General features: G+C 43.0%; 1 protein-coding gene across 1 annotated transcript in view; it reads left to right on the top strand.

Annotated features, from left to right (window-relative positions):
• The window catches only part of LOC122795582 (zinc finger protein 354B-like), a 697,034-nt gene that overhangs the window by 321,613 nt on the left and 363,002 nt on the right, over positions 1 to 12,419 (top strand). The window contains exon 3 of the mRNA XM_044063832.1: positions 10,959 to 11,078. Within this exon, the coding sequence (XP_043919767.1) occupies positions 10,959 to 11,078 (120 nt within the window). The remainder of the gene's footprint in view (positions 1 to 10,958; positions 11,079 to 12,419) is intronic.

Genomic DNA, 12,419 nt, shown 5'->3' with positions numbered 1-12,419 from the left:
TCAAGTAAAGGCAAAGCCAAAGACAAAGGCAAAGACTCCTTCTAAATCAAAGACTTCAACGCAGGCCTCTTCTGAACCGGCTCCCAAGTCACAGAAACAGTTACTCAAGATGGCAGAGGATTTACTTACAATGATTAGGGGTTCTCATCCCCCTCCAGACAAAAGGCCAAGGCAGGATGTTTATTATGATTCCTCTGATCAGGCTTCTGTTTCCTCAGTTTCTTCTTCTGATCAGGAATATTCTTTTCCTCCTTATGAGGATTCTGATGCAGAAGAATCCATTCCTTCAGCTTCTCCTCCTGAGGATTTTTCTTTTGGGGAAACTCTGCATGAAATGAGGGAACATTTTCACTGGGAGAGACAGGAATATTCGGAATCCAAGAAAAGACTGAGGGATTTTCTGCTTTTACCCCAACATAGACCCTTGGCTATTCCTCCTGTTTTGGATATTGTGGATGATGCCTTTCCGGAGGCTAATTTAACCCCTGATTCTTTTCCTCCTGCTCCTGTTAAGCCTGATAGGTACTACAGGGTTCCTGATTCCCATCAGTTTTTATACAAGAATCCTACTGCTGACCCTGAAACCATTTCTCAGGGTCCTAAGGGTGTTAAGGCCGCTTCTGCCAAAAATCCTATTCCTACTGAAAAGGATTCTCGAGCCTTGGAAAGATGGGGCAAAAAGGTGTACACTTCTGCTACTTTGTCCATTAGGGCTTTAAACTGTCAGTTTCATATGCTTAAATATCAGCAATTTCTCTTGTCTGCCTTAAAACAGAAATTTACTTCCATTTCTGCCTGTGCAGAGGATAAGGAATTACATGACTTATTGCATGCCACTGAACAAGTTGGGAAGCATGTTTTACACTGTGGATTTGATTCCTTGGAGGCTTCTTGTAGGGCTGCGGCCTCTGGCACAGTCATTAGAAGACATGCATGGCTAAAGGAACAAAACTTACCTGAACAAGTAAAGGCTAAATTATTGGATGCTCCTGTGCAGCATAATGTTTTGTTTGGATCTAAAGCTGAAGAGGTGATTAAAAAGATGGAGGATAAGGCGAAATCCATGCAAACAGTTAAAGATTTCTTACAAGTACAGCCTTCTAGATTTAGCAGGAATTGGCCATCAGAAAACTGGTCCTTTCCCTCTTCAGACAGGCCTCAAAGGGGTAGATATAGACGCTCCAGAGGGAGGCCTCAAACACAAGCTGCTTATAGACCAAGGCAATGGACTGCTTCTACCCCTAGGGGAGGAGAGGACAGGCCACAGTCTCAAAGGAAACAAACTCAATGACTCCCTCTGTTGGGCTGCAGGACCGTCTTGCCTGGGAGCCCCTCTCGGAGGAAAACTCTCTCTTTTTTACCCAAATTGGACTCAAATAACCCAGCACAAATGGGTTTTGGATGTGATTTTAAGAGGTTACAAATTCCATTTTCATACTCCGCCAAGGCCAAGTGGATGGCCAGACCTTCCAAAACATCAATGGACGGAGGCCTTAAACCAGGTGGAGGCTCTTTTGGCTTTGAATGCCATAGAACTGGTACCTCTTTCAGAGATGGGAAAAGAGTTTTACTCAAGGCTCTTTCTAGTCCCAAGAAAGCAAAATTCATGGAGACCCATTCTGGATCTGTCGGTCTTGAACACCTTTCTAGAGATTCCAAAATTCAAGATGCTTACTCTACAGCAGTTACTTCCAATGCTGTCCAAAGATGCATGGATGGTGACTTTGGATTTAAAGGAGGCATATTTACACATTCCCATCAGGCAGGATCGCAGAAAATACCTCAGGTTCAAGGCCGGATCGAGGGACTTTCAATTCTCTGCGCTGCCCTTTGGATTGTCTACTGCGCCCAGGGTCTTCACCAAATGCCTGGCTCCAGTAGTAGCTTACTGCAGACTCAAGGGAATTCAAATTTACCCTTATCTGGACGATTGTCTAATTCAGGCAGACAGCAAGGATGTCTTACTCCAGCATCTAGACTTTGTACAAAACCTCCTCAAATTCCTGGGATTCTCTGTAAACATAAAAAAGTCAAATTTGACACCATCACAACAGATAACTTTTCTGGGTGCTCTTCTAAACACTACAACCCATATGGCATTTTTGACATCTGAAAAACAATTACAGCTGGCATCAACTTTCAAAGCCTTGGCAACTCTAACCCATTTATCTGCAAGGAAATTCCTGCAGGCTTTGGGTTACATGGCCTCCTGCATCCTTCTCGTACCATATGCAAGACTACACATGAGGAAAATACAGTGGTACCTAAAAAGTGTATGGTCCCAGCATTACCACAGTTTGGACATACTGATTCCTGTCCTTCCTTGCCTTCAAAAGGAATTTCTTTGGTGGTCCAGGGCATGTGCTCTAAACAAAGGGAAGCCCTTCCGTCTACCTCCTGCCTCTCAGATTCTAACCACGGACGCCTCGGATTATGCTTGGGGACCATTTTCAGTGCAATTGTCTGCAGGGCCTTTGGACAAAGGATCAGAAGCACCTGCATATCAACTTAAAGGAAATGTTAGCTGTTCAGAAAGCTCTATTGGCCTTCAGGAATCTCATACAACCAGGACAACTTCTAATACGGACAGACAACACCACAGTTATGTGGTACATAAACAAGCAAGGGGGATCTCATTCCTACCCCCTTTGCAGACTAGCCATGGATTTATGGAACACAGCTCTAGCTTGCAATCTGGAACTTCAAGCTCAGTTTCTACCAGGGAAACAAAACTTACTGGCAGACAGTTTGAGCAGAAACCTTTCGGATCCACACGAGTGGATGCTGGACACCAAAATATTCAGGATGATAACAGCAGTATGGGGATGTCCTCACATAGATCTCTTTGCATCCCATCTAAATCATCAGCTACAGAACTTTTGCACCAGGACATTCCACAGAGAGGCTTGGAAAGTGGATGCCCTGTCATTCAGTTGGAGGAACCTCTCGGGATATGCCTTTCCGCCTCTACCTCTTCTTCCATGAGTTTTATTGAAGATAAAACAGGACAAACCCAAGATGATAATCTTGTTGGCTCCGAATTGGCCTCGGCAGTTTTGGTATCCAACTCTAATAAACCTATGCCTGGAGCCCCCTTGGATTTTACCTCAGTCTCCAAACCTTCTGTCCCAACATCAGGGTCAGGTTCTACACTCTCATGTCAGAACTCTCAGCTTGGCGGCCTGGTTAATCCAGGACCTTTGATTTCTTCTTTTCTACCCAAGCAGGTTATGGATGGCATTTTAGAAGCCAGACGTCCTAGCACTAGGAAATCCTATGCAGGAAAATGGAAAAGATTTTGTTCCTGGATGCAGGCTCAGGATTCTGATCCTCTTCTTCCTAACATTACTTTAATTCTACTTTACTTGACGGATCTCTTACATAAGGGTCTCTCTTTCTCTTCCATTAAGATCCATGCTTCTGCTATTTCTGCTCATTATAATTCAGACCCTCCCATCTTTTCCCACCAGCTCATGAGGCAGTTCCTCAGAGGAGCTAAGAACTTAAGACCTCCTAGATCTCCTCCTATTCCTGCTTGGGATCTCAATTATGTTTTGGAAAAACTAACCTTGCCTCCTTTTGAGCCTGCCGCTTCTGCTGACATCAAGTTTTTATCTTGGAAGACAGCTATCCTGTTGGCACTAACCTCTGCCAGGAGAGTTTCAGAGTTACAAGCTCTTATGGCAGTGGAACCTTATATTATTTTTCATCATGACAGGATATCTTGGAGGACTAATCCGACTTTCATGCCTAAGGTGGTTTCCATAGTGGCTTTAAATCAAACTATTCACTTGCCAACCTTTTACCCCACTCCTCAAAATAAAGGGGAAAAGGATCTTACATTCCTTGGATGTACATCGACAGCTCCGTTTTTACCTGAACAGAACCAAGGATATCAGAAAATCAGAACAGTCGTTTGTTTCTTATGCTTCAAGTTCCCAAGGTAAAGCCATTTCTAAACAAACCATTTCTAAATGGATTGCTCATGGAATCAGATTTTGTTATGCACACCATGGAAAGCAAATCCCAGGGAGTATACGGACTCATTCCACCAGAGTTGCTGCCACTTCTGCAGCCTTCCTTAGGGGAGTTCCTACCAAGGACATTTTGGAAGCTGCAACTTGGAGTTCAGTGCATACTTTCTCTAAGCACTACAATTTGCCTCTCTACTGTAAGTCTAGGGCAAGCTTTGCCTCTGCAGTCTTGCAGGGCCTTTTAGTCGCCCCTCCTTTATGACCACCTCCCTTTCTTTTAGCTTTGGGATTCTACCCTACAGTCATGACTGCAACAGTGAAACATGATGAACATAGTACAGTTGTGTACACCTACCATAAATGTAGATGTTCGAGTGTCTTCACTGTTGCAGTCTGGGTTTCCCTCCCTCCTGTCCCCTCTTGTTTTTACTTTTGTGTGGTTCCTTTTTTCACCATTCTTCTGAGGTGTATTTGCAAAGGTTTTGTGACCATTTTCATTTTGGGACTCCTGACATCTGGGGCAAGAAAAACTGGAGAAGGTGGTGTCGGCTGTCAGCTTTATACTCGTGGCACTCTGACGTCAGGGAGCAGAGTTGAACAGCCGATGCCGGACCCAGACTTTGGGATTCTGGCCGACCGAGGGCTGCCTGCCAGCAGGGGAGAACCCTACAGTCGTGACTGCAACAGTGAAGAAACTCGAACATCTACATTTATGGTAGGTGTACACAACTGTACTATGTCCTTCCATATCACTGTTGCAGTATTCTTCACCCAGGGGATATCTTGTCTAGGATAGCCTAGTGTTTGGCCAGTATACCAAAACCTTAATTTCTTGTAGGCAGCATACGTCACATGTATAACCCCCCCCCCCCGTGTGTGATGTAGGGCAGCTGACGTAAGGATGCAGATACCCAGAACTTCTTTGCTGCCATTAACAAACATTGGTCTGAACACCCTTTTGCTCTGCTGGTTACCAAGCCATGTTTTCTGATAATTGCCCCACTGGGGTTTCTTTTCTTGCTTTCCTTGTTGTTGTGGTTGTGCTCATGTCAACGAGAAAAGAAAAATGTCTGTGTGGGAGGCAGATTCCTCAAAAAAAAACATCATGACCTGTGTCTTTTTTTGTTTGGGTGCTTTCCATGATCATATGCAGTGTTCTGTCAGCCGTTTGTACCCAAGACCCTCCGTTGTTGCCTCTTCTCTTTATCCATATACCTAGTAAACCACTGGCTCAAGTTGTTTGCTTAGAGTGCCATATCAGAATCTTCCCATTCTGCGGTCCAACCATCTGCCGGAAGAAGGCCAAAAAAGGACTGATCAGATTGCTGTCCAGCCTCCCCTGGACATAAACACAAAAACAGAAGGAAAATTCAGCGCCACAATCAACACCAGAAAACCAAACATGATAGAGCACCAGAGTATCAGGAGGTTATAAAATAAATCCAAGGCTTCATAAATTACACAGCAAATAGTACTTTATCACCTAATTTTCATCCTGTGCAACAGGACTTAAACAGGTACCCATGCGTTACAACCATCATTCTTTAAATATCCTAATTTCCCTCTAAAACTAATTGAAAAATTACTTCAGTAATAAACAAATCAATTATAGAAACACCATTAATCCTAACTCTATAACTATAAACATAATTCTAAAACACAGTGAGACAAATATGTTATGATCACCTTTTATAAAAGGTCAAAAAAATTAAAAACATTTTATTTACATAAAAGTACACTAAAATAGTAAATGTAGCCACCTGGCGGTGTAATCATTGGCTCAAGGTGATTGTCACTATTGAAGTGACACCCTGACCCCATGTGCAAAATGGGAAAAAGGGGTTGAGGTTGGATGGCTGGATAAATAAATATGAATTCTACTTACCATTGCAAACATTTACTGTAGGACGGCCGCTGTGGTGCAGCGGTTAGCATTGTCGCCTCACAACAAGAGGCTCTCCAGTTCGATCTTCGGCTGGGTTGTCTTCTGTGTGGAGTCTGCATGTCCTCCCTGTGGTCGTGTAGGTTTCCTCCGGGTGCTCTGGTTTCCTCCCACATCCCCAAAGACATGCTGCAAGTGGATTGGACACGTTAAAATTGGCCCTAGACGCGAGTTTGTGCGTGTATGTGCCTTTGTGGAAGGTTGGGTGTCGGGCTGGCAATTCGACACTGTAAAAACACCACTGCGAATCTTGGACGGACAAGGTGATCCTCTGTGGCGACCCCTAACCGGGAAATGCCGAAAGAGAGAGAGATTGAAAACATTTACTGAAATGTGCACAACAGTGTCATCTTGTGGTCAATTTTTGTAATGCATTCAATTCCCAGCTTATAAAATAGGGTAAGTAAAAATAATAAATACCATAAGAAGCCCACTCTTTTTGAATAATGTGCAAGCTTTTATTTTTAAAATCTTGCCACTCTTAATTTTAAAACTGGGACCAGTTATATAGCTTTGTTTAATCCAGGTGTTCTTATGGCTTCTAAAACTAATTGCCAATGCAATTCTGTATATTTTATTCTGGTCTCCTATGCCCCTTCCCCCAAGGTCCTGCCCCACCACTTACAGTACAAAAAATGTGTAACTAGCTTCTACAGAATTTAAAATATATTTAAAAAGTGCATTTGTTTTGCTTCCTTATTCCGTATCTCATATTGGTGTTCATAGATTCTTCTTTTCAATTTACGTGCAGTGTACATAAAACACTTTACATTTCACACCATGCAGCTAGGGACAAAATAATTACATCAAGGTCATAATCCACAAAGTGGAAGAGACAAAAGGATTTAAATCTACAATTTTTAGGAAGGGAACCTTCTTAATTCTTATTTATATTGCACCAGTGTCCATCCTTACAGGTAGAGAGAGTATTGTGAAGGGGCAATTCATACCATGGATCAATGAATGGTTTCCAATGACCAAGATTTTTTTGAGCAGTGTGCTAAACTGAAATAATGTTTTTATACAGAAAATACCCCATTAATCTTATTGAGGAAGTAATGAACAAGGTGAAGAAAGAACGTGAGGACAAATGTACCCTGATTTTAGAAATGGATGTAGATAGTCATCAAGAGAGGATCCTGGATTCATTATATGATGGACAAAAATAAGGATGAATTGAACAATACTTATAAAGGAACATAGATAATGAATTACAACAGTGATACACAGATCATCAGGGAAGCTCTAAGTAACAACTGCAGTAGGTTTGCTTGTTACTCCGACTTAGATAAGACTTTTAAGGAACCAGTAAAATTTGCTTTTAGGAAGGGCAGTAACATTAAAGAAATTTTGGAGAACAGCAAACATATGGACGGGGGGGGGGGTAGAAAGGTCGGCACCTACAAATGTGTCTGTGCACATTGCCCCTTCATAGTGAATAGGGAGTCAGTATACACAGTAGCAAGAGATAGATACATTGAAGCTGTGACGTATTCTAACTGCAATAGTTAAGTGATGTACATAGCTTTATGTAAAAAATGTGAAGCGTTTTATGCAGGGAAGATCGCATGTAAAATGAAAATGAGAATCTATGAACACCAATATGAGATCCAGAATAAGGAAGCAAAAAAATGCACTTTTTAAACATACTTTAAATTGTGTAGAACCTAGTTACACCTTTTTTGTATTTGAAGTGTTGGGGCAGGACCCTGGATGGGGGGAGCATGAGAGACCAGAATAGAATATAGAGAAGTGTACTGGCAATTAGTTTTAGAAGCCAATAGAACACCTGGATTAAACAAAACTATCTCCCTGGCCCCATTTTTAAAATTAAGGACACTAAGACTTTAAAATAAAAGCTTGCACATTATTAAAAAAGAATAGACTTCTTATGGTATTTATTATTTTCACTTACCCTATTTTATTATCAGGGAATTAAATGCATTGAGGAGGCTTCCCCTGTTTGACTAGGTGGGTTCTGTCAGTGAGCCAGTTTGCTTCCTGTCTGGTAACATGTGGATTGATGCGTAGTTGAGAGAGTTTATCTATTATAACCGAGTGTGGAATAGTATCGAAGGCTTTGGCCAGGTCAAAGGAGGCTGTGTGCGCACCGTCTTCCCCTCATCTATGGCTTTAGTGACTGTCTTGAAGAAGTCGACTAAATTTAACAGGCATGACCTCCCCCTTGACAAAACCAAACTGTGTGGGATCAAGTGTTTGGAGACTGCCAATGTCTTTCTTAATGAGGTCCATGATGGGACTGCTGCATATCAGCAAGTCAAGCTCCACTCCATGGCCTCAACCCAGTCTGTGACATCAACAAGACTTGTTGGTGGGACTGATTTGTGTCCCAGAGACTCCCCCATCTATAGAATACACTCCCTCTCCACATCAAGCAGAGTACCTCTTTACCCCTTTTTAAGTGCAACCTGGATAACCTGATGGGAAACAGAAAATATGCCCCTGGGATTCCACCCATGTCCCTGATGGACAGGAGCATTGGGTGCTTATTTGTCTAAACATGGGCTAAACTCTTGGCTAGGCTTATAGGGGTCTCAGGGCCAATAGCCTAGTAACCTCCTATGATCCATCCCATGGCCTTGCAGATCAGGCTAGTTAGGCTGATGGGTCTATAATTTCCTGGATCGGTGGACACACCACCTTTGTGCAAAGAGATGACAGTGGCTGTCCTCCACTTGGCTGGGACGAAGCCAGTACTCAGGCTTTGGTTGAATAGGGTGACTAATCGTGCTGCAAGTTCCTGCCTGAGTTCATGTAGGATGCAACCTGAGATGTTATCGTGCCCGATGGAGGCTGTATTTTTTGCCTTTGAGAGGGCAATGATAACTTGCTCCTTGGAGATAAGGGGAGGGGGGACAGGTGGTGGAGATGTCCTGATTTACTGATGGGGGATAGAGGGATGAAGTTTTCACTGAATCTATCTGCCAGCAGGTTGGCTATATCTATGGTATTTGTGTACGTGGTGTCCTTGACCACAAGTTTTGAGCAGATCTGAGTGCTTTCTTTGAAATTGCGGACATATGTGAAGAAGGCCTTATGATTGTCTAGTAGATGTGGCCAGTTTGGACTCAGTTTGCTTTGGAAGATTTCATTAGTGCTCCTATTTGCTTATTCAGGCTTAGGAGAGATTGCTTCTACTTAGGTACCTGCTCTTCCTTGGCCCTGGGCTGCAATTTTTTCCTTTTATTATAGAGTTTATTTATTGCGGATGTCCACCAGACAGGTTTACTCTTCCTTGAGGAGGAGGATTTTGTCCTGTCTGGTATTCCTGATTCCATGCAGCTATATAAATGCTTGTATAGTACTTTAGTGTAGGTTTGGACATGTATGCCAGTTCTTATGGAGGGGGGAGGCTGTGAAACTGTTTATACCTTCCCTCAGAGGTTGTAATCAACTTTGGAGAAACTTTTTTGTTTGACCCTAGCTGGGGGGGTGGGGGTGGGGGGGTTCGGGGGAGGTGGTGACTTCGAAAGTGACTGCTTTATGGTTGGATCTTACCAGGGAGGAAGACACTGTAGGGATGCTGCAGTGGTTACTCATGTTGGTTAATACCGAGTCCAAGATATTATTATCTCTTGTGGGTGTGTCGACCAGTTGGTCTAAGGCATTTGCATTGACGAAATCAAGGAATCTCTTGGCATTTGTGTTTTGGCATGACTAGTTCTTCCATTCTGTTGTTGGATAGTTAAAGTCACCCAGTATCAGGGTAAAGGGTTGAATCTTGATAGATTTGAAGAGGTCCAGATAGGTGATGTGGGCATCCTGAGTCAAAGTTGGGGGCCTGTAGCTAGCTATAATTTGAACAGGGGTCTTGTCAATGGTTAACTGCACCTGGAGTGTCTCCTGTGCTTCATACTGTTTGACCAGCCTGGAGGTGTATATGTCTTTAATGTATATTGCAACTCCACCTCCTTTTGCTTTGCAGCTCACGGTTTGTGGTCTGAATATATGATAGGATGAGTAGCCTGGTATAGCTGGGGTGTTCTCTGCAGTTTTGAACCAGGTTTCTGTGACTGCACAAATGTCAGCTTCCATGGTTAAGAATGCTTGCAATGAGTGCAGTTTCATGTTTAGATTCCTAGTGTTTAGCAGCATGACCTTTATTTTGCATGTTGAAATTTTCATGTTGGTAGTTTTGACCTCATGGCATTGCCTAAAAAGCCATTATGGGGAGGCAAGAGCCTGTCGGGTACTGGATCCCCTTGGAATGACACCAGAAACTAAACCAATTGTTAGTCTTAACATATTTTGAACCAATATATTTATGGGTACCAGAATACATGCTGGTCTGTATGCTTGTGGTATGTTAGGTACCCCCTGCACCTCCACCATTGGTATGGCTGTCTGTAATTTACATATTTGTGGGCACTGGCTCTGATGGTGACTACTAACACATGCAGGTCTGCAACTGCTGCTGCTGTACCTAGCATCACTCCCACTATGTACACCAAAACTTTCCATGTTCAAAGTAAGTATGAGATGCCATGCAGTGCTGCCATGTTTTTTATATTTCTGACTGTCCATCATTTTAGACTCCTTTGCATAAGCTGTGTGGCTGATTTGCCTGGAGTTCCTCATTTTTATACATCATCATTCATGTTTTCATTTGTGCTGCATATTGTAATGTTGTACCATAATGCAGTCAGTCTACATGTGTGTCTGCACTTGCCCACTGCTCATGCTAAATTGCTCTTCTTATTGGGCAACTGTCTATGAATCCTAACCATAGCTTAAGTTGAGTAGCAGATAATACCAATTTGTATAACAAGGCAGGCATAATAGCTTTTGTTATTATTGTAAAGCACTTTTATTTTTGTGGTTAAAATACAAACCATTTGCCATCAGTTTAACTTTGTGGAAAACTGAATTATTGTTAATTTAAGGAAGACTGTCCTAATGACTTCAAGCACTCTGTTTTCCTCTTTTCCAGTATAATAAACTGGGCTGTATGTTTTTTCTTTGTAAATTAAGTCCGTCTGCTGCTCTTGAGTTTTCTTTTCTTTTCTTTTTCACAAACCCAGGTTTTGATGCACCAGAACACTATGTGACAACACTTGTGAAAGGGGAAGAAAATCTGCGTGAGTCACTGAGCAGGAAAGAGATTGTGTATCGCAGCCCTCCAGAAGAAGATACATTCGCAAGTAAGTACCTGGCATTTGTAATGTTCAAGGTGTTAATTTACCAAACAGCTTTCAGATAAGACAGCTCAGAAGGGAATAACAATTTCCTTTATTGAACGGAAAAATATGTATATGGGAGACTAGTAAGTCAAGATTTGGTCTCTTACAGCTACAAGAGTCATAGTGATGTTCTTCATGTTTCACAGTCATTACATTTGGGTTATCTGCCTGCAGGTAGCCCTCAGCCAGCCTGAATATCAAAGTCTTGGATCCCTGCGTCGGATGCTGTCTCTTCTTCCATGACATCAGTTCGTCAGGGGTATAAAACTTGCAGCAGACGCCATTACATCAGTCTTTCTTGCCGTGCGGTGCCCGACGCAGTTTGCAAGTACCGGTCGGCCAACTCCTGAAATTTTCGTTTTTGATTTTCAGAACTGAAGTCTTAAAAAAAGCTAAGTACCCCATTGGGGATCCTTTTTCTTGCTCTAAACCAATGTCAGTAAAAGTTAACAATTGTATTACCTGTGGAAAGCAAACACCTCATAAAGATTTTCATTTGTACTGCATTCCTTGCTTAGACCCAGACCACGACGTCCCTCGCTGTCGGTTTTGTGCCTTATTCAACCCACGAACTATTTGTCTTCGGTTTATTTTTGCAGCAAATTATTTTGATGCTCAGTTTAACTATCCAGAAATGGCTTTGGTAAACCATCCGACTACCAACATTCCGAAAAAACGTAAAGATAAAGGCAGAGACAGACCGCATAGGTCCAAAGCTGCCAACGACGCTTCCATTAAGCTAGTCGCCTGTTCACCAGTACTCAGTGAGACGCTTTGGCAGCCCCTAATACCCGCTACTTCAGATTCGTAGGCCTCTACTGAGACCCATTCGGAGTCCGGTATGCCGCAAGATGCTTCTTCGACTATGGAACCTGCGGATGTCTCTACCTTGGATGGGTCCGAAGTTGCTGTGCAGGCACCGGCTTCTGAGGGTGTATTCAGGTCTACAGACTTGCATTTCAAACCGATGCCATCTTCTTCTTCAAGGCCTAAAACTCGACCAACTCCTAGAAAACCGAAGTCCAGACCGCATGGTCAGGCCCACGTTGTTGTTGTCTTTTGGCTTTTCTCAGTTAGGGTCGCCACAGCGGAACTCAGGTCCGGTAATGATTGGCAGTAGATTTTCACAAACGCCGAGGTGCCAGCTCGGCATTCAACCTTCATCGAAGGCACACCCATTTACGTATGTCTTTCAAATGCCCACCCAACCGCGGGGAGGACATGCAGACTCCACACAGAAGGCACTCCCCGCACTCCAGCCGAGAATCGAACGGGAGAACCTCTTGTTGTGAGGCAACAATG

Source organism: Protopterus annectens, chromosome 2.part2 (genome assembly GCF_019279795.1).
Source record: "Protopterus annectens isolate FY-2018-M chromosome 2.part2, PAN1.0, whole genome shotgun sequence".
Taxonomy (NCBI): Eukaryota; Metazoa; Chordata; order Ceratodontiformes; family Protopteridae; genus Protopterus; species Protopterus annectens.
The sequence above is the reverse complement of the archived record's forward strand: the minus strand, read 5'-3'. Positions and strand labels throughout refer to the sequence as shown.